The 25,072-nt window shown below is 52.5% G+C and overlaps 2 protein-coding genes across 7 annotated transcripts in view; one reads left to right on the forward strand and one right to left on the reverse strand.

Moving 5' to 3' along the window:
* The window catches only part of LOC133348879 (zinc finger FYVE domain-containing protein 9-like), a 51,843-nt gene extending 49,591 nt beyond the window's left edge, over window positions 1-2,252 (reverse strand). For 2 of the 3 annotated variants that reach the window (XM_061561979.1, XM_061561961.1), the window contains exon 1: window positions 2,112-2,252. The gene's annotated coding sequence lies outside the window, so the exon portion shown is untranslated. Of the gene's footprint in view, window positions 1-1,973; window positions 2,078-2,111 lie in introns of those variants that run through there. The other variant, XM_061561970.1, reaches the window with a different exon arrangement.
* A 7,434-nt stretch (window positions 2,253-9,686) lies between these two features.
* Window positions 9,687-25,072, forward strand: part of KHK (ketohexokinase) — a 28,340-nt gene continuing 12,954 nt past the window's right edge. The window contains exons 1-4 of one of the 4 annotated variants that reach the window (XM_061561992.1): window positions 9,687-9,915; window positions 13,472-13,588; window positions 18,900-19,037; window positions 23,117-23,251. In XM_061561992.1, the coding sequence (XP_061417976.1) occupies window positions 9,821-9,915; window positions 13,472-13,588; window positions 18,900-19,037; window positions 23,117-23,251 (485 nt within the window). In that variant the 5' untranslated portion in view covers window positions 9,687-9,820. The remainder of the gene's footprint in view (window positions 9,916-13,471; window positions 13,589-18,899; window positions 19,038-23,116; window positions 23,252-25,072) is intronic. The other 3 variants (XM_061562002.1, XM_061562009.1, XM_061562018.1) reach the window with 3 other exon arrangements.

Consider the following 25,072-nt stretch of genomic DNA (forward strand, 5'->3'; position numbering starts at 1 on the left):
GTTGCAAAATGTGCCAAAAATATTCCCTGCGATTTAAAAAGAAAATCCACAAATTAACGAAATCATGTTAACAAACAAATCATAACAACAAAATCAGCACGCTGCAGCAGGGAACGAATTGGACATTAACGGCAGCGCTGAGGGAAAGCGAATGAATTGTGCTGCTTTGTCTAAAGTTTACGCGCTATAAACCACAAGAATGTAGTGGGAACACGGACAGGGGGTGGGTGTCGCATGTTTTGTAAATGAGGATGCCATACGGCACAGTCAGACACCACCAGCCACGTGAGCGGATTAAGCGAGGTAACTGGGCGTACTAAGTACGATTATTTCGGACCCAGTCTGTGACACATTTATTTAGTTTTTTGCACATGCAGCATCCACGTCTGTCCGAGCACTGGGAAGTTATTAAACTGGACATTGGTTTAGAGAAGCATGCAATCACCGACCCACACACTTCAGAGTGTAAAGAAGGTCTGGCTTGTACACAGTACTGTGCTTGTATTGACACGAGGCCTATCACGTGTACAACTAAACCGCACTACGTGATTTCTCCTCCGTCTCTTACAGCGCCATTCCCCAAAGTGACAACGGGAGGCAATATTTGTTGCGGGTTACCTAAAAGGACACTTAGCCTCATATCGTAGATGTCTTCTGAATCGTAAACATTGTATTTTCAAGGTGCTGACAGAATACACATATAGCTCATATTCGCTAAGTCTTGTGTTAATCAATACTGTGGCGTTGTAAATATATACCATGCTAAGTACAGCGTTAACCAATGCAATGGTGTATATCCTATCGGCAGAAGTCTTGGACACCGGCCGTGCCTTACAATGGGATCAGAAGATTAGTGCAGCTCAGAATAAGCAGGTCTCTACTATCATAGACAATGACGACCCAACGCAACACGCCAGAGTTCACCACGGTGAGAGCGCTCGCAACTCAATGTACTTATGGTATCTTCTTGGTTCTTTCGGTAAAGTCACGTAGAAGGGAAGTAATAAAATAATAAAAATAAAACATAATAAAATAATTCTCACGACGTTTCGGCCACAACGCAAGCAGCCGTCCTCAGGTGAAGACCAGGTCTGTCGGGGAGACAGCAGTCACGAAAGCTTTAAATCGAAATACTTATGGTATGGCTGGGATAATAGAAGCGATGCAAACACTGGCATGTATAGCAAAACCTGTATAATTTAGACACTAAATTGTACAAAAACAACCATACACAGATGGAGGTAAAAGGTCAAAGGTCACTTTGATGTTGATGAGGCATCGCACACACCATACACAGTTACTTCGTCGTGCGATTCTACAAAGCGACATGAGCCGCTTTAAATCTTCACGGGCAACGCAACACGGAAGATGAGAGAATGAGAGTAAGACCACATTGAGCACTGCAACAGGAATACTGTATTAGCGTTAACATCAGTGTTCGGCATGTTAAGAACCTCAGTGTTATCCATGTTGGCACGAGTGATTTGTTAACCTTAGTATTATCCTTGCTATCAGCAGTGTTATCCGCGTTAATCAGATATCAGTGTTAAGTGTAACCCCACCGTGTTGGTAAGTTACCCCTGTTAAACTCACCGTTACCCCTGATAAGCGGTAACCTCACTGCTACCCATGGTAAGTGGTAACCTCACTATTATCCCTGGTAAGTGATAACCCCAAAGTTACCCCTTATAAGTGGTAACTTCGTCGTTTCCAAGGTTAGTGGTAAACGATAGCCCGTTATAACTGGTACGTGTTAAACTCACTGTTCCCACTGGTCAGTTACCCTTGGTAACAATTAACCTCACCGTCAACACTGGTAGATGATAACCTCACCGTCACCACTGGTCGGTGATGACCTCACCGCTACCACTGGTGAGTACGAACGTCACTGTTACCCCTGTTAAGCGTTGACCTCACCGTCACCACCGGTAGGTGGTAACCTCACCGTTACCACTGGTAGGTGGTAACCTCACCAATTTCCGTGTAAACTCCACTCGGGCCTTGCTCAGGAACGCAGCCCCCCCGCCTCGCCTGGGAGCTCTGCCGTTGATCGGGCGCCAAAGCCCGCAGGCAACGCGGGGTGCGCGCGGCGGCAAGCAGCGAGCGCTCACCTGCGCTCATCCTAGGCGCGCCGTCCCCGCAGGCGACACGGGTGCGGGAGAGGCCCCGCGACTCGCGAACGAGAAATCACCCCGAGTGCGGTGTCGGGGTAGGGGGTAACGGGGGGGGGGGGGGAGCAAGAGAGGGCCGCCTTCTCAAAGGCCTCCACTCGGGGCCGCCTCTCGAAGGCCTCCACTCGGGGCCGCCTCTACGGCAACGCAGGTAGCCCCTCCTCCTCCTCCTCACACGGGCTCCATAGGAGGCTCCCCATTGGCTGGCTGGCGGCACAGCCCCGCCCCCTCTAGCCCACGTGACGGAAGAGCGGCGCGTCCCATTTGTCGGGCGGCAGCCAATCGCGCAGGTGATTCCTCGTCGATTCCTCGTCGATTCCGGTCGCGCGAACGGGGAATCGATTCTCGAGGGGTCCTCTGTGAATATGATCCTTGGACCTTTAAATCAAATTCTAAGGTACCGCAGAGAGGTGACATCGGTTTTTATAAATATTGTTGATTGGCTAAGTACGGTGCGAAAGAAGTTCAGTATACATACACAAGCGAACCTAGGATGAGCACAGGTCATTCAATACAGCGCTTCCGAAGAGAAACGCACGTGGTAACGTGCTGAGTAGGAGGAATCCATGCGTGTGCATTTTTATTTTTGCAGGTCGTTATTTTGGTGTAGCGAGACACAGCAAAGGCACACATACGCGATCTAAGACCCCAACAAACCTGTATTGTGGATGATATTGGTCCACGTGTCAGACAGCGCGACATCAGCGGCTGAGTCACGGCGTCATGAGCTCAGGGGGTGCTGCAAGCGACGTCGATGCGCTCACGGTGTCCAACATTTAGCGGTGCAGGGGCGAACAAACAAAACACACAACTCTGATCATGGAATTATTCTTTGGTTTTTTCGGTAAAGTCACGTATAAAAATAAAATAATAAATTAAATAATAGCATACGACGTTTCGATTGCAACACAAGCAATCATCATCAGGTATAATGAAATAGCGACATAGAATATAACCAGAAAACTATAGACAGACATATAAGCAGACAGATATCACCAAGATACATATATTCTATGTCGCTATTTCATTATACCTGATGATGATTGCTTGTGTTGCAATCGAAACGTCGTATGCTATTATTTAATTTATTATTTTATTTTTATACGTGACTTTACCGAAAAAACCAAAGAATAATTCCTGCAGTCACGAAAGCTCCAAAATTAAGTCTGATCATGGATATGCACTGTCCTTGAAATTGATTGGTCCACACCCGAGACAGCTTTCCTTAGAGCCTAGTCTCACATGGTGTTGGACCAGATGACGCCAAAAGGCGTTCCGATCGCAGGTATTGTGGTCAATGCAAGCATGACTCCTTGTTAAAAAAGGTGTCAGTTTTGTTGCCAGATAAAAGGGTAAAAAACCAATTATCATGTTTTGCTGCTGCCATATGAGGTTCCCATGGCGGTGCGGGGCGCTCCGTCATCGCTCAGATGCGACCTCTACCGCTCCGCGCTACCCCTCTGCGCTGCTCCTTTACTGCTCTCGCGAGATAAAAATGAAACGTGGAACGTAAATGAAAGCAATTTTATGAAAATATAAACTTAAACCGCGTTTTAAATCAGTTTTTGTTGTTTTACACTTTTGTTGAAAACAAATCTCGTGGTGGTTGTCAGGGGGGGGGGGGGGGTTACGTTCCTCTCGTCTAGGAGCACAACCGTCGTCATGTCAACTCCGGTCATCCTCGCAGTAACAGCAGCAGCAGCTCCCTGCATCATCCTCGCAGTAACAGCAGCAGCAGCAGCTCCCTGCATCATCCTCGCAGTAACAGCAGCAGCAGCAGCAGCTCCCTGCATCCTCACAGTAACAGCAGCAGCAGCAGCAGCTCCCTGCATCCTCACAGCAGCAGCAGCTCCCTGCATCCTCACAGTAACAGCAGCAGCAGCTCCCTGCATCCTCACAGTAGCAGCAGCAGCAGCTCCCTGCATCCTCACAGTACAGCAGCAGCAGCTCCCTGCATCCTCACAGTACAGCAGCAGCAGCTCCCTGCATCCTCACAGTAACAGCAGCAGCAGCTCCCTGCATCCTCACAGCAGCAGCAGCAGCTCCCTGCATCCTCACAGTAGCAGCAGCAGCAGCTCCCTGCATCCTCACAGTAGCAGCAGCAGCAGCAGCTCCCTGCATCCTCACAGCAGCAGCAGCAGCAGCTCCCTGCATCCTCACAGTAGCAGCAGCAGCAGCAGCAGCTCCCTGCATCCTCACAGTAGCAGCAGCAGCAGCTCCCTGCATCCTCACAGCAGCAGCAGCAGCAGCAGCTCCCTGCATCCTCACAGTAACAGCAGCAGCAGCTCCCTGCATCCTCACAGTAACAGCAGCAGCTCCCTGCATCCTCACAGCAGCAGCAGCTCCCTGCATCCTCACAGTAACAGCAGCAGCAGCAGCAGCTCCCTGCATCCTCACAGTAGCAGCAGCAGCAGCTCCCTGCATCCTCACAGCAGCAGCAGCAGCAGCTCCCTGCATCCTCACAGTAGCAGCAGCAGCAGCTCCCTGCATCCTCACAGCAGCAGCAGCAGCAGCTCCCTGCATCCTCATAGCAGCAGCAGCAGCTCCCTGCATCCTCACAGTAACAACAGCAGCAGCAGCTCCCTGCATCCTCACAACAGCAGCAGCTCCCTGCATCCTCACAGCAGCAGCAGCAGCAGCTCCCTGCATCCTCACAGTAGCAGCAGCTCCCTGCATCCTCACAGCAGCAGCAGCAGCTCCCTGCATCCTCACAGTAGCAGCAGCAGCTCCCTGCATCCTCACAGCAGCAGCAGCTCCCTGCATCCTCACAGCAGCAGCAGCTCCCTGCATCCTCACAGCAGCAGCAGCTCCCTGCATCCTCATAGCAGCAGCAGCAGCTCCCTGCATCCTCACAGTACAACAGCAGCAGCAGCTCCCTGCATCCTCACAACAGCAGCAGCTCCCTGCATCCTCACAGCAGCAGCAGCTCCCTGCATCCTCACAGTAGCAGCAGCTCCCTGCATCCTCACAGCAGCAGCAGCAGCTCCCTGCATCCTCACGTAGCAGCAGCAGCTCCCTGCATCCTCACAGCAGCAGCAGCAGCTCCCTGCATCCTCACAGCAGCAGCAGCTCCCTGCATCCTCACAGCAGCAGCAGCAGCTCCCTGCATCCTCACAGCAGCAGCAGCTCCCTGCATCCTCACAGTAGCAGCAGCTCCCTGCATCCTCACAGCAGCAGCAGCTCCCTGCATCCTCACAGCAGCAGCAGCTCCCTGCATCCTCACAGCAGCAGCAGCAGCTCCCTGCATCCTCACAGCAGCAGCAGCTCCCTGCATCCTCACAGCAGCAGCAGCTCCCTGCATCCTCACAGCAGCAGCAGCTCCCTGCATCCTCACAGCAGCAGCAGCTCCCTGCATCCTCACAGGCGCAGCAGCAGCTCCCTGCATCCTCACAGCAGCAGCAGCTCCCTGCATCCTCACAGTAGCAGCAGCAGCTCCTGCATCCTCACAGTAGCAGCAGCAGCAGCAGCTCCCTGCATCCTCACAGCAGCAGCAGCAGCTCCCTGCATCCTCACAGTAGCAGCAGCAGCAGCAGCTCCCTGCATCCTCACAGCAGCAGCAGCAGCAGCTCCCTGCATCTCACAGCAGCAGCAGCTCCCTGCATCCTCACAGTAGCAGCAGCAGCAGCTCCCTGCATCCTCACAGCACCAGCAGCAGCAGCTCCCTGCATCCTCACAGTAACAGTAACAGCAGCAGCAGCTCCCTGCATCCTCACAGTAACAGCAGCAGCAGCTCCCTGCATCCTCACAGTAACAGCAGCAGCAGCTCCTGCATCCTCACAGTAACAGCAGCAGCAGCTCCCTGCATCCTCACAGTAACAGTAACAGCAGCAGCAGTCCCTGCATCCTCGCAGTAGCAGCAGCAGCAGCTCCCTGCATCCTCACAGCAGCAGCAGCAGCAGCTCCCTGCATCCTCACAGCAGCAGCAGCAGCTCCCTGCATCCTCACAGCAGCAGCAGCTCCCTGCATCCTCACAGTAGCAGCAGCAGCAGCAGCTCCCTGCATCCTCACAGCAGCAGCAGCTCCCTGCATCCTCACAGTAGCAGCAGCTCCCTGCATCCTCACAGTAGCAGCAGCTCCCTGCATCCTCACAGTAGCAGCAGCAGCAGCAGCTCCCTGCATCCTCACAGTAGCAGCAGCTCCCTGCAATCCTCACAGTAGCAGCAGCAGCAGCAGCTCCCTGCATCCTCACAGCAGCAGCAGCTCCCTGCATCCTCACAGTAGCAGCAGCAGCAGCAGCTCCCTGCATCCTCACAGTAGCAGCAGCTCCCTGCATCCTCACAGTAGCAGCAGCAGCAGCAGCTCCCTGCATCCTCACAGCAGCAGCAGCTCCCTGCATCCTCACAGTAGCAGCAGCAGCTCCCTGCATCCTCACAGCAGCAGCAGCTCCCTGCATCCTCACAGTAGCAGCAGCAGCAGCTCCCTGCATCCTCACAGTAACAGCAGCAGCAGCTCCCTGCATCCTCACAGCAGCAGCAGCAGCTCCCTGCATCCTCACAGCAGCAGCAGCTCCCTGCATCCTCACAGTAACAGCAGCAGCAGCTCCCTGCATCCTCACAGCAGCAGCAGCTCCCTGCATCCTCACAGTAACAGCAGCAGCAGCTCCCTGCATCCTCACAGTAACAGCAGCAGCAGCTCCCTGCATCCTCACAGTAACAGCAGCAGCAGCTCCCTGCATCCTCACAGTAGCAGCAGCTCCCTGCATCCTCACAGTAACAGCAGCAGCAGCTCCCTGCATCCTCACAGTAGCAGCAGCAGCAGCTCCCTGCATCCTCACAGCAGCAGCAGCTCCCTGCATCCTCACAGTAGCAGCAGCTCCCTGCATCCTCACAGTAACAGCAGCAGCAGCTCCCTGCATCCTCACAGTAGCAGCAGCAGCAGCTCCCTGCATCCTCACAGTAACAGCAGCAGCAGCTCCCTGCATCATCACAGCAGCAGCAGCTCCCTGCATCCTCACAGTAACAGCAGCAGCAGCTCCCTGCATCCTCACAGCAGCAGCAGCTCCCTGCATCCTCACAGTAGCAGCAGCAGCAGCTCCCTGCATCCTCACAGCACCAGCAGCAGCAGCTCCCTGCATCCTCACAGTAACAGTAACAGCAGCAGCAGCTCCCTGCATCCTCACAGTAACAGCAGCAGCAGCTCCCTGCATCCTCACAGTAACAGCAGCAGCAGCTCCCTGCATCCTCACAGTAACAGCAGCAGCAGCTCCCTGCATCCTCACAGTAACAGTAACAGCAGCAGCAGCTCCCTGCATCCTCGCAGTAGCAGCAGCAGCAGCAGCTCCCTGCATCCTCACAGCAGCTCCCTGCATCCTCACAGCAGCAGCAGCAGCAGCTCCCTGCATCCTCACAGCAGCAGCAGCAGCTCCCTGCATCCTCACAGCAGCAGCAGCTCCCTGCATCCTCACAGTAGCAGCAGCTCCCTGCATCCTCACAGTAGCAGCAGCAGCAGCAGCTCCCTGCATCCTCACAGCAGCAGCAGCTCCCTGCATCCTCACAGCAGCAGCAGCTCCCTGCATCCTCACAGCATCAGCAAGCTCCTGCATCCTCACAGTAGCACAGCAGCAGCAGCTCCCTGCATCCTCACAGTAGCAGCAGCTCCCTGCATCCTCACAGTAGCAGCAGCAGCAGCAGCTCCCTGCATCCTCACAGCAGCAGCAGCTCCCTGCATCCTCACAGTAGCAGCAGCAGCAGCTCCCTGCATCCTCACAGTAACAGCACAGCAGCTCCCTGCATCCTCACAGTACAGCAGCAGCAGCTCCCTGCATCCTCACAGCAGCAGCAGCTCCCTGCATCCTCACAGTAGCAGCAGCAGCTCCCTGCATCCTCACAGTAACAGCAGCAGCAGCTCCCTGCATCCTCACAGTAACAGCAGCAGCAGCTCCCTGCATCCTCACAGCAGCAGCAGCTCCCTGCATCCTCACAGTAACAGCAGCAGCAGCTCCCTGCATCCTCACAGTAACAGCAGCAGCAGCTCCCTGCATCCTCACAGTAACAGCAGCAGCAGCTCCCTGCATCCTCACAGTAGCAGCAGCTCCCTGCATCCTCACAGTAACAGCAGCAGCAGCTCCCTGCATCCTCACAGTAGCAGCAGCAGCAGCTCCCTGCATCCTCACAGCAGCAGCAGCTCCCTGCATCCTCACAGTAGCAGCAGCTCCCTGCATCCTCACAGTAACAGCAGCAGCAGCTCCCTGCATCCTCACAGTAGCAGCAGCAGCAGCTCCCTGCATCCTCACAGTAACAGCAGCAGCAGCTCCCTGCATCATCACAGCAGCAGCAGCTCCCTGCATCCTCACAGTAACAGCAGCAGCAGCTCCCTGCATCCTCACAGTAGCAGCAGCTCCCTGCATCCTCACAGTAACAGCAGCAGCAGCTCCCTGCATCCTCACAGTAGCAGCAGCAGCAGCTCCCTGCATCCTCACAGTAACAGCAGCAGCAGCAGCTCCCTGCATCCTCACAGTAGCAGCAGCAGCAGCTCCCTGCATCCTCACAGTAACAGCAGCAGCAGCTCCCTGCATCATCACAGCAGCAGCAGCTCCCTGCATCCTCACAGTAACAGCAGCAGCAGCTCCCTGCATCCTCACAGTAACAGCAGCAGCAGCTCCCTGCATCCTCACAGTAACAGTAACAGCAGCAGCAGCTCCCTGCATCCTCACAGTAACAGCAGCAGCAGCTCCCTGCATCCTCATAGTAGCAGCAGCTCCCTGCATCCTCACAGTAGCAGCAGCAGCAGCTCCCTGCATCCTCACAGTAACAGCAGCAGCAGCTCCCTGCATCCTCACAGTAACAGTAACAGCAGCAGCAGCTCCCTGCATCCTCACAGTAACAGCAGCAGCAGCTCCCTGCATCCTCACAGTAACAGCAGCAGCAGCTCCCTGCATCCTCACAGTAACAGCAGCAGCAGCTCCCTGCATCCTCACAGTAACAGTAACAGCAGCAGCAGCTCCCTGCATCCTCACAGTAACAGCAGCAGCAGCTCCCTGCATCCTCACAGTAACAGCAGCAGCAGCTCCCTGCATCATCACAGCAGCAGCAGCTCCCTGCATCCTCACAGTAACAGTAACAGCAGCAGCAGCTCCCTGCATCCTCACAGTAACAGCAGCAGCAGCTCCCTGCATCCTCACAGTAACAGCAGCAGCAGCTCCCTGCATCCTCACAGTAACAGCAGCAGCAGCTCCCTGCATCCTCACAGTAACAGCAGCAGCAGCTCCCTGCATCCTCACAGTAACAGCAGCAGCAGCAGCTTCTGGCTGCAGCCATCGAACAAAGGCGGTGGTGGTCACCGCTTTCAGATGCGCTCCTGCGGCCGTCTGGAACGCTCTTCCCTTCCGATATTGGGAAGCCACTGAAGGCGATGCGCTTTTAAATCACCTGGATTAACAAACTTGTTTCTTTAGAACTGCTGTTCGTCTTGAGTTTGTTGTCCTTCCCCCGCACCTCCGATCGGCACGTACGGTGCGAAAGAAGTTCAACACACACACGTACAGTGCGTGCACACGTACAGTACATACACATACAGTGCGTGCACACGTACAGTGCGTGCAAGGCGCCCCCTGCCCCCTGCCCGCTCGCCACGCGGCTGGCTGCACGCAGCCTTCGACCCGGACCGCAGTGTCCACCAGCGGCGTGGCCGGTGTTGGGAGCAGGAGGAGGATGTCTCCTCGCGGCCGGGTGCTGTGCGTGGGACTCGTGTGCCTGGACATCATCAGCGTGGTCGACTCGTACCCCGAGGAGGACACGGACACGAGGTGCTCACCGCTCGCTCGCCCCGTCACCCCGAGCGCGTCGTGTCAGCAGCAGGGGCGGGCAACATCAGCAACGGGAGACGTTGTTATTCTTATTATAATTCGGCTAAAATAAACAACTAATATGTCCAGCGCCGCGAAGCACGCGAGTCGAGACGGTGGTCCTGGACAAAGAACGTCACGAAGCGATAGTCGATGAGCCGCGTGGCGCCGTGTGCTGCTGCTGGTGCCGTGTGGTGCTGGTGGTGCCGTAGTGGTGCTGGTGGTGCCGTGTGGTGCTGGTGGTGCCGTGTGGTGCTGGTGGTGCCGTAGTGGTGCTGGTGGTGCTGGTGGTGCCGTAGTGGGGGGTGCGCGGCCCTCAATAGGTGCTCGCTGACAACAATTGCCCCGACAGCTGCGAGGGCTGCGCGTGATGGTCGCCTTGTGGCTCGCTCGCTCTTGGCGACGTCTTTGCTTGGACCAGGACCCCCCCCCCCCCCCGCGTGCAAGTTTACATCGCTTCAGACCACCACGTCTGTTGGTGTGACCGTGGCTCCTTCTTGAGTCAATTATATACCAGTGGACAAGAACCGCCGTTGACTTCCCCGCACAAATGCGCTGCTTGTGTGCACTTGTGCTGCAATGGTTGCAACTTCATACAAGAGCATGGGGTAACTCGTTTTTACACTTGTCAGCATTGAATTGAGCAACAGCACTGTACATATTCTTTGGGTCTTTCGATAAAGTCACGGAGATAGGTTCAAACAAAAAAACTACGACGTTTCGATCGCAACACAAGCGGTCAACAGGCAATTTGACCCTCACTTCCCACCCTCGAGGACGTAAACAACACGTGACGTCATCGCACCAAGTCAACGTTGCTACATGACGTCATTGCCGCGCCCCCCACGTTCGAGACGATTACATGACGTCACCCGCGCGCCTGGCGAGTGGGTGTGGTGACGTCATCGCCGGCCACGCGCTTCGCGTCATCGGGCTTGTGACGTCGCCCCGTGCCCGTGTGCTGCCAGTGATTGCCTCGGCACAATTACCATAACAGTCTGGGCGTTCTTCAGTAGCACCGCGTGTGCGCGTGTGGCCTTCAAAGGAAGGGAAAATCACAAGTCGACGTTTCGGGCAATGGCCCTTCATAGCACGTAAGATTATTTAAAACGTGTTTCATTACCATACCTGTCAACCCCTTATCAGTGCCCCCCTACCTTATTACAGACCAGTCCAGACCTTATTGGTCACCCCGTGCCCTTATAAATCTCAACGTTCTCCTACAAAGTCCCATCACAAGGGAGTATTGAAATGGCTGTACACCGTATGGACCTGAAAACTCAATTTCCCTGTACAACAATACGGGTAAACCGCATGGGTTGACAGCTATGGATTACTCGAACGCAGTGGTTCTTGAACCTTTACTGCAGCCCTGCATCCCCTTTGGTTCTCAATCATTAAAAACATGTATAATCTTAATACACGCAGAGGGTTTGATGAAACAAAGTAGTTGTACCGACGTGCCCGTGCTTAATTTGTGTTTCGATTATTTAGTTTCGAAAGACATCTGGCCATGTCTCGCACCCCCAGAACGGTCATCTCGCACCCCCAGAGGGTGCGTGCACCCCGGGTTGGGAAGAAGAGTCACTGCTCTCACGTATCCCTTTGATGTTCAAAGAGTTTCCTCCGTGACCCCGATTATTATTTGTGTTGTATTCATATTTACCAGGGACAATGCATTAATGTGGCTCCTTGGGGAGTTTTCCGCTCCGCCTCTGACCGGTTCACGCGGCATGCCCCAGCGCGTGCGGCCACGTTGCAAAGGTTTGGAGTTCAAATCCGGCAGGACGCCCTGGTTATTACTGCACGGTGAATTAACCGTATAATTCTTAGCGTAGTGTTGCTGCTCAGCGGACGTTGTAGGTCCACTGATGTAATCCGAAAAAAGTAGGCCATGGTGTGCGAGTGTATTGATAAAAATGTGTCTATTTTTCCACCTCAAATGACTCAGTTGGGATTATACAGCAATATCGCTGCTTACTTTGAAACTGCTACAAACTGAAACACTGTGCCTCCCCTCATGATAGCCTTGCGCTGTAAGGATGGCGCAAATACCACGCGCACTAAGTGATTATTTTGTCTAAATTGGTGAGAATGGATGTAATGATGTGGAGGAATGTGCGTTTTACTGAAGTGATGACTGAAGCGACCACGACCGTGTTTCTGATCTCATATCTTCCCTCCACTGCAGAGCACGCTGCTGCGCCCTCCCCTCCTCCTCTTCATCTCCAGGCACCTCGACACGAGGAGGAGAAGTTGCTCCTTCTGCTGTGCAGCCTCTTCTGTTGTCTGCAGCCGCCTGTGGCTCTCCTTGTCTCAGCTTTCCTCTCACTCTCAATGCATGATGAGGAACTCTTTACTGCTGCACAATCCATCTTGTCAATTTACTCATTGCTCCTGTTATATTTTCAAGTCTCGCCACTGGTGTTATTGAATATTTATTTCGTCTGGAGGAATCCGATGAGCTATAAAGCTCCTTTTCACAGATAACCAGTCGGTGCAGATCAGAACTTTACAACAACAAAAGGCTTCCTGTGGCCAGGAATCGGACTCGGGTCACCGGGTTCATAGAGCACTGCACTAACCACTGCGCTACCGCTCTCCCTCATTCGTGTTTGCTTGTCGCAATGCATGTTGCACTGTTTTTGCGCAGCGACTTCAGACGAGATTGCATTTAGACGCTTACGAGAGGATTTCCTCGCTCCATCTACCCTCTTCATTCCTCCTCCTTCCCCTTAAAGAGATATTCTAAACGTCCATCGAAGCATCTTCATCTCCGCCCTTTCAAGCCACACTTCTTTATTTCCCTTTTGACAAAAGCTTTGCGCAGCAATTATCGCCCCCCGACTGGAAAGTCTCGTGGACACTTGCAGGCCAGGTGTTGCTGCAAGGGACAGCTGCCACTGGGGGTGCCCTTTGAGCGGTTAAGATGAGCTTGCGATGTGAAGGGAATAGGGATGCTGTGGTATTTAAATAAACTAAAAAAAAAATATTTTACCACCAGGTAATGATGCCCACTGAACTGTCCACAAATGATAGCTCACCGAAGTGGCTTATCATGTGAAATTTTTAGTAGACAAATACTCTAAACGCATGTTTCTAAATGTGGAGGGAAAAACCGGAGGATCCAGAGAAAAATCCAAGCGACCACGAGGAGAGCATGCAAACTCCAAATATACCACAGGCATCAGGGTCGGGATCGAACCCACGGCCTCCTGTATACCAGGCGAGCTAGCTAACATCTGGCCACCGCGGCAACCTTAAATAGCGCGGATTATATTTTTTTGGTTATCGTATGGTAGTGCGTGCGTTGGTTTAAAAGGGTTAAAAAGGGGTAGGGTCGTTAAGGATTTAAAGTGTCATTCCAATTTCAAGGCCTCGATAGAGTCCTGTACAAGTATTGTTATTTTTTTTTCGTCACTTCCTCCCCGAATCGTGGGTGGGTAATTTGCCGGCCCCGCTGGCCTTCTTCGGATGCGGCAGCCGAATCCCGCTCTCTTTTTCCGCATGCCCACAGATGCGTGTCCCAGCGCTGGCAGCGAGGGGGGAATGCGTCCAACACCTGCACGGTTCTGTCCCAGCTCGGGGTGCCGTGCGCCTTCATGGGGTCGCTGGCTGCAGGCAGAGTCGCAGAGTAAGACACCGCCACACCTCACCACCGCCACCACCAGCCACTCCCTCAGCTCCCCGATGCCTCCGAGCATTAGGGCACACGACAGCTGCTTTTGCTGCCGGGGCGAGTTCGCCGGCGTGCGGGAGGACGCGGCCGCTGAGAGGAGGTTGCATGGCGGCCTGCAGATGCATCTTCGGAGCGGTCCAGTGAGCGGAATGCTCGGTAGGCCGCCGTGAGGTCATTTTAATAATATTTATATCCGTAAAGCCAAATAATTGATAATCATTTACATCCCTTTTGCCAGCCACTGCTGCATGAGGGCCTCCCGACGCCATCGTAGCTGTGAGGGTTCATTGACTATAATTCACCAAGCTGGTCGGTGTTACCGTATTTTCCCGCATATAACCCGCATACGCATATAACCCGCAAAAATAGCGTTTTGTGTAAAATTAATTTCAGATAGCCCGCACCTCCATATACCCCGCATGCATTCATATCTTTAACGTCGTTACCGCAGCTGAATTCCATCATATTAATACGAAGTTGACATTTGAAATACATTCCACTATCAATTGTTAACATTAAAATCACAACGTGCACAAAGAAAACAAACTAACCGGAAACGAGTGAACTTAAAACAGTAAATAAGTAACAAAAATAAATATCCAATAATTAAGTAACTTAACTGGCAGATAAGTAAGTACAGTTTTAGCACTGGCAGATTGCGCACTGGGTAGACAATAGTGCCCCCCCCCCACCTCTCTCTCCCCCCAGCTGCCCCACCCCCAACCCCCACCTCTCTCTCCCAGCTCTCCCGTCGCCGGTAAACAAAGTGCGCCCACTTCAAACATTGTAGTTTCATTGTACAAACAATTCTAATCATTTAAAACGTGGTAACGTGTGCAATCTTAGTGTGAGTGGTTTATTCAGCAGTGTTTTAGTCAAAGGTAAGTGTTGCATAGTGGATAGTCCTACTATGAAAAAATTAAACGAGTTATGACATGTCACACGTGTAAAATATTTTTGGGATAGCCCGCACTTCCATATACCCGGCAGGGTCTTGTTTTGTTTGTATAAAGTGGTCTACCCCGCGGGTTATATGCGGGAAAATCCGCTAGTTGGGGAAGGCGGGGAGCATAAAAGTTGCAGCGTGGTACAGTACAACAATTAATTATACTGCACTGCCCTTTGCTGACAACGTGCGCTAGCAGCAGCAGCTGACGACTGCACCTGTGTAATGCGCGGTGGTCACCCATGCAAGCGATATCCAGGCTCAGGCCTGCTTAGGTTCTTACGTCTGACGGTTGTTTGGTCATACGCCATTAATCCGAACATTTTAGCAAAATTAGCGATTTCTGCAGACAACTAAGGAAAATAACACTCTCACTACAATTAAGCGATTGTGAAATTGCCATGAAACCTGGACACTGAGCAAGAAATGACAGCAGCAGGGCACAGAGTGAAGTAGTTTTAAACAATTCCACGTCCCCTGACAGACAACGCAGCACCTCCGATTAGCACGGTTGGTTACGTACGGTGCGAGAGAAGTTCAACATGCATACATACATGTGATGGTGTAGATTTACCCACACCATCAAACATTACCTAAACAGAGTGAACGTTAGGAGGTCAGGAGATGGGTTGAGTTTTTGTGTAAATAGTTGTTTTCTGCTCTGGTCAGCTGACGCCGCTGCCGACCGTCTTGGACTGTGGTCGTCCTTGTAACAGCGGCTTAGCGCAATGAGACCTTACCAGCTGAATAAAACCTGAGTCTATGGATCTCTGTGTAACTCTATGTAACTGCGACGTCCTGTAACTGCCGCCACTGCCGATGGTGCTTGGCTGTGGCTGTGCTTGGAACAGAGTTGCTCAATGGGACCTTACCAGCTCGAATAATAAAGTCTTGAGGGTTCATGATCCACTGCGGCAGAGTAGGAATGTCAACTTTAGTGCCAACAGCTAACCATACGATAAATGTGCTTGAACGAGTTTATATTTATGAATCTAAACAGACATGATGGTTTCCTGGAGAAATAAATGTACATTATTATTATCATCATCATCATCATTCGCATAATTATCCACCAAGCTGCATCTTGGCAAGAATCTGCGTTTGGGTAGCGCTATAGGGATCAAGTTAACCCTTTCCCATTCCGACGACGTACGAGTATTGATGACGTGCACGTACGTCGTCGGAACTGAATCAGAAGAAAAAAACTATTTATTGGTAAGTCTTCTGACCTGAAGACGTCTTCTGACCTGAAGACGTACCGAGGCTCCCACAAGGCCATGCGAGATGGCGTGTGGCACAGTTTTGCACCGGCTATTATAGTGTGCGATCGTGTCGCTACAGTTCTCTGCGGTGAGTGCAATGGCGCTACGCCTCTCAATAAAATTAATGCCAGCCGCTTGCGCATTCCGGGATTCAGCGGTTAACAGGACCCACTCTGCGGAATGGGAAAGGGTTAAGTCAAGTTTATTCTGTTAACCAGGTGAGAGTTGAAGAGGGCAGGATGAGTCGCATTTGCTCGAGCGAGTTAGTGAGAGAATGGGTGCGTGGGTGAATGAGTAGGTAAATGAATCTGTGGTGATGGAGTGGGTGACTGAGATTTAGTAAGTGGGTAAGTTAATTTTGTTTAACCAGGGGAGAGCTCAAGAGGCCAGGATAGTCTGAGTTGCAAACGTGGCGTGGGGCATCAGTCTGCCAGTACGAGGCTATGCTTGATCGCTGTGTATAATCCCAGTTGAGTAATCCCTCATGGGATCTCAGCTCAAACATGGTTCAAATCCTAGCCAGCGTTGCCTCCACTCTTCCACTCTTCACCAGTTAATGAGTTCATGAGCACCACCAGCTAAACTCCTCTGTGCGGTGAGTCACCGGCAGTTGGCTCGAGTCCCCGCGGGGACGTGGAATTTGAACACCACCGGCTCAGGACGGGCAATTGCGATGGGAACCACCCAGTGTGCTTGTTTGCGCATGAGAAGACCTACGGAGATCATTAACTTCGATTCGCAATTTATTTTTGGCGCCAGATTTCTACTTGAGTGAAATGCCAATGTGTGTCGTACACCCTCCTCCACTCGACGACACGGCCAAATAAATAAAATTGTAGCATGAACAGACGTGCTGATTTACTCATGTAATCTGACCCCTATTGTGAATTGGTCGTGAAAGACTATGCAAAGTAATTGTTACTATTTTGCTCATTTAAAACATGCCGTGTATACTAAACTAAACTTTTTTTAATGAAACTAAGCTATTTTTATTTTACCAGGTAAGGTCCACTGAGCTATTTAACTCTTTTTCAGATGCGACCTGGCCACAAATGATAGCTCAACGAAGTTGTTTATCACGTGAACATTTATAACAGCCAGATGCTCTAAACGCATGGAAGGAAAAACCGGAAGGCCTGGAGAAAAATACACTCAACTACGGGGAGAGAGACATACAAACTCCAAATATACAGGCGTCAGGGTGCGGATTGAACCCACGACTTCCTGCACACCAGGCTGAAGAAATAATCGTTTGTACTATCGTCATTATTATTATTTATCCAGTGCCAGTGATTGCTGTGATGTTAGTCAAGACACCCGCAAAGTTAGACTCAAAAAAACAAACACTACTCTAGCGAATACCGAAGGTTCCGATGCCTACAAGATGCCCGACTTGTGATAAACCAATCGTTGCGCAGTGAGGAGCGCCGGGTAGTGATGGGTAACAGACTGGCTGAAGTGATTTCAGAAGCAGTTCTGTGGAGTCAACTTCCATGATGCAACGCTATGCTGACTAAGGAAGTTCCTGGAGGACATTTGACTGAATGATAAAAGCCCTGTGCTGTATTGATTTTACAGGTCCTTTATTTTAAGACCAGGTAAGAGGCGATTAGAACTAGAATTATTAATCTGAACGGGACGTGAATCAGACCAATCGATCTGAACACCAGACATGGTTCAGTGCAGCAAATTCAGATTCAGACTTCGTGGGCAGCAAACATAATAAGTGCCACCCAGCTTGTCGTGCCGCCAGTCACTCCTCGGCAGGTAACATCATGCACGGGCACACATTGTAACATTAAACAAACCAACTTGTCACGTCCGTCATTGACACCGTGAGTGCCTTTAGAACAATAAACATCGCCAATGGGTAACGTTATAGGCAGCGCCCTTCTTCATGGCACACATTGAGGCCGGTAGCGAGACGGAGGAGATGAGAGTTGGAGACTGCAATTGTTTGAGAATGACATTGTAAAACGTTTTCCGATTAACGAATTTTGTTTTATAATGGCAAGTGATTATTTACCTGAATAGTAGCTTTCGGGTAACAGATAAACCCTTCAATCATCACAAAGTAGGCAGTGTTGTTCACGATTTTATTGAGTTTTGTTTGTTAACTCTGCTTGTGCACCAACTGCCAATTCAGCAGCAGCACCGCCAAATACATCGTCAAAGAAAGCAGGCCATTTTAGTGCAACGAATTTAACGGCAGAGTTAAACAAAGAAAACAGCATGAATATAATGTAAACAACGTCAATAATTATTGAAAGCGTGGAGATAGTTATCGAAGGCGCAGCTCTGCTATCGTCAAGCTATGATTGCCCAGCTCGTGACGCACGCCTTGTTCCCACGACCGCTCCGAAGGGCACTGAAGCTCAGCCGGGGCGGCGCTGCCCTGGGGTCCCGCGTATCACCACGCCGGCCCACGGTGGCACGCCTGTGCCGTAGTCACGCTATGTGTGTGTCCGCGAGGGCACGCTCGGTGAAGGGTGAAGAGTGCCAACCAAGAGCTTGGGCCCATGCTGACAGCAGTCGTGATGTCAGTAGGTCACCGCAGGACGTAAAACCTACCAAACATGTCGATTTTATATCTATTTGGTCGATTCGAAGTTCAGTCAAGACGGTCTAATGTTTGTCTCAATCATGACATTCCGACCACACAATTCTGGCTGAGCGTAGATTCCTGCTGAGCACCCCTCGGCTCACTCAGCAGGCCGGAGGGGTTTGGGTGAAGAAAAGGGTGGGCATGTGGAGAGACGGGGCAGTTAAAAAACCCGAGAGCTCGCTGTACCGCACCCGTTACAGCCTCCCCGGACTCGAGTCACCAACAACGCTTTCCTGCCACGTTCCATTCCAAACTTTCTTCAATGACGAGCGACAGACATCACGTTGGTATCCACGATTCAGCAAACACGACGGTGCGGAACGCATCTCGAGACCCGGGGTTGGCATCGTTTACACGTGGGACGTGCGCGAGCTCCCGTCCAGCTCCCGTCGCTCGCGGCCGTTGTCGCGGACGAAACAATCGAATCCCCACGAGCGCCGCCGTTTGTTGCAGCTTCGTGCGGGAGGAGCTGCAGGCGAGCGGCGTGGATGCGGGGCTCGTGGTCGTGCACGCGAACTGTCGCGCCCCGCCCTCCTCCGTGGTCATCGCGAACCGGCGCACGGGCAGCCGCACCATCCTGCACAGCAACCGGTCGGCACCGACCGCCGCAAACACCCACGCAACCCCCCCCACCCCAGCTCTCCCTGTCGCCCACGGCCTTCCTGCCTGCCCCCGCCGAGCAGATCGGTGGGCAGGCGACGGCCAATTCCGGCTGTCGGCTGGTGAGGCTGGTTGTTGTTGTAATGACCAGCGAAACGTACTCGAATTTTAAATGTTATGGGTTTACTCTTCAGCACATGGTATGCTGAACTAGTTACTAATTGGCATATTTTGTTCACAAACCTTACTGATTGGCTGTGTTGGGGGGTGGCGGGTTTAACGTCTCATTTATAAATACGCAATCTAACTCAAAAAAGCCTCTATTTTGGAGTGTTACCCTGGCTGGAGACTTAGAGGTCATGTCAAGAGGTCATCTCAGTGAGTGCCGTTTGCCACCTTTTCCGGTGGCACAATCACACCTCTGATTAGCACGGTTGGCTACGTACGGTGCAAAAGAAGTTCAACGTACATATAGACAGTGTGTGGAACCCCACACTACTGGTGGCTTTCCACTGGCTATTTGCTGAGTTGAGTAAATAATTACCAGTGGATATGCTGACCTCGCATGAAGGTGTCTAATGCCGCGTTGTGACTTCAGTAAGTACGGCATCACCACGTCATCCACACGCGTCACCACTCTCCGTGTGACATCAACGGCACGGCTCAGCTTGTGCAGTGGAAAAACAACTGGCACCTCCTGAGCCTTGCCGAGCCGGCTCGGCTGCACAGTGGTAAAGAGGAGGAATTGGACTCCTCTCTGCCAGCTGTTGCAAAGTCGACACCGGGACTCCATACCCCAACGTCTCCCACCATCTGACTTTCGACCTTCCCCTTGGTCGCCCACCTCCGTGTTCCCTTCTCACGAGGCCACGCTCCCGTTCCTCCACCCTGCTCACGCGCCCCACTCAGGAGCCTAACTAACGTGACGGCACGGGGTGCCTTGGCTTCCCGTGGTGGCCAAAGCTGCGAGTTGTGGCCCCATTAACAACCATCCTGAGATATTTTTTCAAAAGTATTAAAGAACAAAAACCTTTTTAAATTTTTTTTCATGAAAATGCTATCATTTACGTTCCACATTTTATTTTAGTTTAATTAGAGCAGTAACATTTGGTGACCATGCGAGACAAATCAAATATTGGGGCCCCACCTCACCGATTGCTGCACCGCCTGAGCGGGTAATGTCGTCATGCCACGTGCCCCACTCATCACAACCTCCTTTAACTCACGGCACCTGCACCAGCGCCCTGCTGCCACATTCTGTTACAGCCCTCTTGCTGTGATTATCGATAGGCTCCATATTTTTATACTGTAGATACAATTCAGCATAAGAACCAGAAGTATTGTTGCTTAAATGAGGTTGTGTTTATAGGTCGACTCAGCCTCAAAACGAGTACCTGGTGCGGTGTGTAAATATCGCCACTGGGGAGACAGACTGGACGTGGTGCTGGCCACCCACGTGTGCCTTGCCAGCCTTCATAGGTGCTACTCGCTAACAGCACTTGCCCCAACAGTCTGTTGACGGCTGTACGGGGGGTCTTTGTCTTTGTTCATCGGTTAAAACTCAGCTCGGACACTGTAATCGTATTTATTACGTGTACTTAATTGTGCTATATTAATAGCGATGTTACTGTTTCATGTCACTGTGTTATATGTGTTGTTATCGTTGTTGTTGTTACATTTATTTATCCAGGGAAGCCGCAGTGAACGTCATGACCCATCATGTTGCCATTACCTTCATTACGTTGCTATGACTACGCTCCTGTTCTTGTGCGTTATTTTGCTCTTCTTCTTCCGTACGGCTGCTGATGTAGATGCAGAGCAAGAACTACAATTTCACATTCAGGTGGTCAGGCAAATAACCACGTGAGGAGCAGCGGTGTAGTGTATCGCTGCGATCTCGCCGCATTTGTGGATCGGGGCATTGCGTCGTTACGTTCTGTTCTGGATGACCACAGTCGCACGCTGCTGGAGAGGTTTTTATTTTCCATTTGTGCATCATCAGCTATCCGCATCCACTGACATGGTTTGTGCAGTGGATGCGGTTTAGGGTGGACCACCTCACGGTATTAATAATGTTTGTACAACTGTCACTTTGACCGTACTCCAACAACCAATACCACTCCTAAATCTGTAAGAACGAAACGTGAACAATGTAATACCGAATGGAAGTTACACAACAAAAACACCGGGCAACAGCAAATGCACCGTCTGTATGAAGCAGCACCTTGAGATAGGGCTATCAGCAAGACTAGATCAGAGCATCTCTAGGCAATAGCAGGGCAACACCAGAGCAGGGGCACTAGTTTTTGTTAGAGGGGGCGATGCTGCTGCTGCGTCATCCCAATGGTGTCATTTGCGGGAAATGTTTCAGCATTGGGATGTTGTGGCCGACAGTGGCCACATTGGATCTTTTATTTGCTGTGGGAGGAGACTGGGGAACGTGGGGAAAACCCCTTTGCAGAACAGGGGGAGAGCATACAAACTCCACAAAGACAAAGATCCCCCGTATAGCCTTAGCATACTGTTGGGGCAAGTGCTGTTAGCGAGCACCTATGAAGTCCAGAATGGCACACGAGGGGGTGGGTGGCCAGCACCACGCCCGGCCGCCTTTGTTTCCCCAGTGTTGATGTTTACACACCACACTAGGTACTCATTTGAGACTGAGTCGACCTAGGGGAGGCCCAGGACCGGTTCAGATAATCGTCACTGGTCTTGGCCGTGAGCGAGAATCGAACTTGGGTCGCTGGGTCCGTAGCGCAGCATTCTAATCACTGCACTCCCGCTCACACTCTGCAGAGCAGGGGGAAACATACAGACCCCACGCAGAGAGGCACCCGAGTCAGGAATCGAACCCAGGCACAGCTGGCTGTGAGCCGCGAGTGGTACCACTGTGTTACTACTGCGCCAATTTGTCTGTCGCATGCATGTTTACTGCACTGTGAGTCCAGGCAATTACGTGGTGCATAGGAGGGAACAGTAAAAACAGGGAGCGTTCCGGCACGGCTATCTGTGTGGCGCAGTTTGTGCGTTCCCTTCTCTATTTTCTTTTCTTGGGCCACTCCTTCTGCCTCCTGCAGGCAACTCCCAACATTCGTCAACTACGCTGTGGCCTTAAAAGGGAAACAATATATCCACTCAGCAACGTTTCGGGCAATAGCCTTGAAGAGGGGCTATTGTCAGACACGTTACCCGTAATACATTGTACGACTTTTTTATTACCATAACTTAAGCCTTGAAAACTAGAATAGGATCAGTTGAGTGAAAAATCAAAAGCATTGCGCAGTCATTGGTGACTGGGCCGAGACGGCCGACTCACTGCACTTGAGGGTCTGGTTTCACCACCAGTGGCTGAAACCCAGATTCTACCCAGGGGCTCAGCACGACTGGTTCTGCGCTGTGACATGGACAACATGTGGATCACACGTCCGCATCTGTCGTGGGTGTTTAACACATTGCCTCAAAGGTTTTTTTTTTGGCCTTGGCATTATTCAGCAACTGCGCTATCATTGTGTTTGTTGGTGTCCAAACAGAGGGCGAAGCATTTTATTTTTTACTTTTGGGAAACACTTAGAGATCAGACTTCTTTTTGAATTAATTAAAAACCTTCAACGATCTATTCAACACGGCCGTTAGGCTGCTCGCTCCGGCACAGCAAGCAAAGTGAGTACCTCGATCCGCCGGTTGGATGGCGAAGCCTTCAAAGGCACGCTCCATCTGTCCTCCACTCAAGGTTCCAGCTGGGTTCGTCGTCTGGGTCACCGTGGTGAACGGGCCTGGACTGCCAACCGCGCTGTATACTGAGCAGCTGGTTCCACCGTGGGCGAGTGGAAGTCCCGTCCGGGGCCGACGCTCGGACCCGGCCATTATGAGCCGCTGATCCACGCAACCGGCGGTCAATTTTTGTGTTCAGTTTGTTTTCCTTCCAGCGCACCTCCGATTAGCACGGTTGGCTTTGTACGGTGTGAAAAAAGTCCAACATACGTACACACAGACGTAAACACAGACGTACGTTTCCACCATTAATGGCCATTGCCCGATCCCTTCCCCGCCTGCCCCCCCTCCCCCCCAAGTTTCATCACGGACGATTTCTCTCGCTGCGGGGTGGACGCCTCACTCGTGGTTCGGCACGCGGCCGGCGTCACGCCATGTGCCTGCTGCTCGCTCAGCCTCGCCTCGGGCTCGCGAACCGTCCTCCTGTGGGATCTGTGAGGCTCCTCGTCCGCTCCCTCCCTCGCCCGCCCACCTACCGGCACCTCGCACCCCCCTCGGCTCGCTCGTCCACCCTCGCCTGCTCGCCCCCTCCCCGCTCAGCTGCTCGCTCGCCCTCGGTGTGCTCGCTCGCCGCCGCCCACTCGCTCGTTCACCTCTCACTGGTCCGGCTCGCCGGTGCGCTCGCTCACCCTCTTGCACGTCCGCTCGACTACAGAGCTCGCTCGATTGTCCACCCCCTCTGCTAATCTCCTTGCTTACTCACCGGCTCGTGCGCTCACTCCCCAGACTGTGCATTCACCTGCTGACCAGCCCACCGTCGCGCTCACTCTACACACTTGTCCACTCACTCTCGTCCACTCACTCTTACACTCGTCCACTCACTCTTACACTTGCCCACTCGCTCTCGTCCACTCACTCTTACACTTGTCCACTCACTAGCTCTGCTTGCTTACTTGGATTCTCATTCACCCATTTGCTCAACCTATCAGCCGGCTGTGCCGCTTGCTATCCCGCTGCCTCACTCACTCACCAGTCGCTCTCTCACCGATACACCTCCAGATAGTTTCCCACTCGCCAACTAACTCACCCGATTTAATCACTCACTTTCACACTGGTCTACCCCGTATTCCCCCCCCCTTCCCTTCTACTCACTCGCTCACTCACGTGCTTACCAGCCTACTCGCCGTCACTCCCTCACTCACGTCCTTACCAGCCCACTCACTCTCACTCCCTCACTCACTCACGTGCTTACCAGCCCACTCGCCCTCACTCCCTCACTCACTCACGTGCTTACCAGCCCACTCGCCCTCACTCTCTCACTCACGTCCTTACCAGCCCACTCACTCACGTGCTTACCAGCCCACTCACTCTCACTCACTCACGTGCTTACCAGCCCACCCCCACTCTCACGTCCTTACCAGCCCACTCTCACTCACTCTCACTCACACCCACCCTCACTCACACTCACTCTCACACACGCACTCACGCACTCACCCACACGTTCCCTCACACATATCATTCCGCCGCACACTCGCACGCGACGCCGCTCGGCGTCGGCTTTACGCCTTTCCCTGACCGAGGCTGTGTTGTGAATGCCAAGGGGCGGACATTGTGAGGGCTGAGAGCGGACGCGCAAAGGTGAGGAGACTGGCGAGGAGGGCTCGTCGGTGTGAGGGGGGCCCTGGTCACGTGGAGGCTGTGGCCTGTTCTCGGCCTGCCTCCACGTACTCGACCCGCAGCGCTCTCCGTGTCAGCTCAGTGGGGCGGCGGCGGTAGTGTAGCGGGTAGCACCGCTGCAATACGAAACCTGGCGACCCGAGTTTGATTCCCGCTCACGGCCACCAGCACCGGTGACGATTACTTGAACCGGTCATGGACCTCCCCTAGGTCCACTCAGCCTCAAATTAGTATCTGCTGTGATGTGTAAACATCACCACTGTGGTCTCATCTAGGTCGGCTTACATGAGTACCTGGTGCGGTGTGTAAACATCGCCATGTGGGAGACAAAGGCGGCTGGGCGTGGTGCTGGCCACCCACCCCCTTGCGTGCCATGCCGTCCTTCATAAGTGCTCGCCAACAGCACTTGCCCCAATAGTCTGTGGAAGGCTACACGGGGGATCTTTGTCTCGTCTCTGCCTTGCAAAGTGGGGTTCATCACCTCTTGCCATGGAGACCCTGGAATAAAACTTTTGCGTAGCAATAGTTGTTAACTTTAAACGAATCAAAACAATTTCGGGTTCCAATTATGGGAGAATATTCTCAAGTATGCACACGCATTGGCTTCGTTTTTGCCAATGTCATTCATCATAATCGCA

This window comes from Lethenteron reissneri, chromosome 4, assembly GCF_015708825.2.
Source record: "Lethenteron reissneri isolate LAM-NWPU_2019-01 chromosome 4, ASM1570882v1, whole genome shotgun sequence".
Lineage (NCBI taxonomy): Eukaryota > Metazoa > Chordata > Hyperoartia > Petromyzontiformes > Petromyzontidae > Lethenteron > Lethenteron reissneri.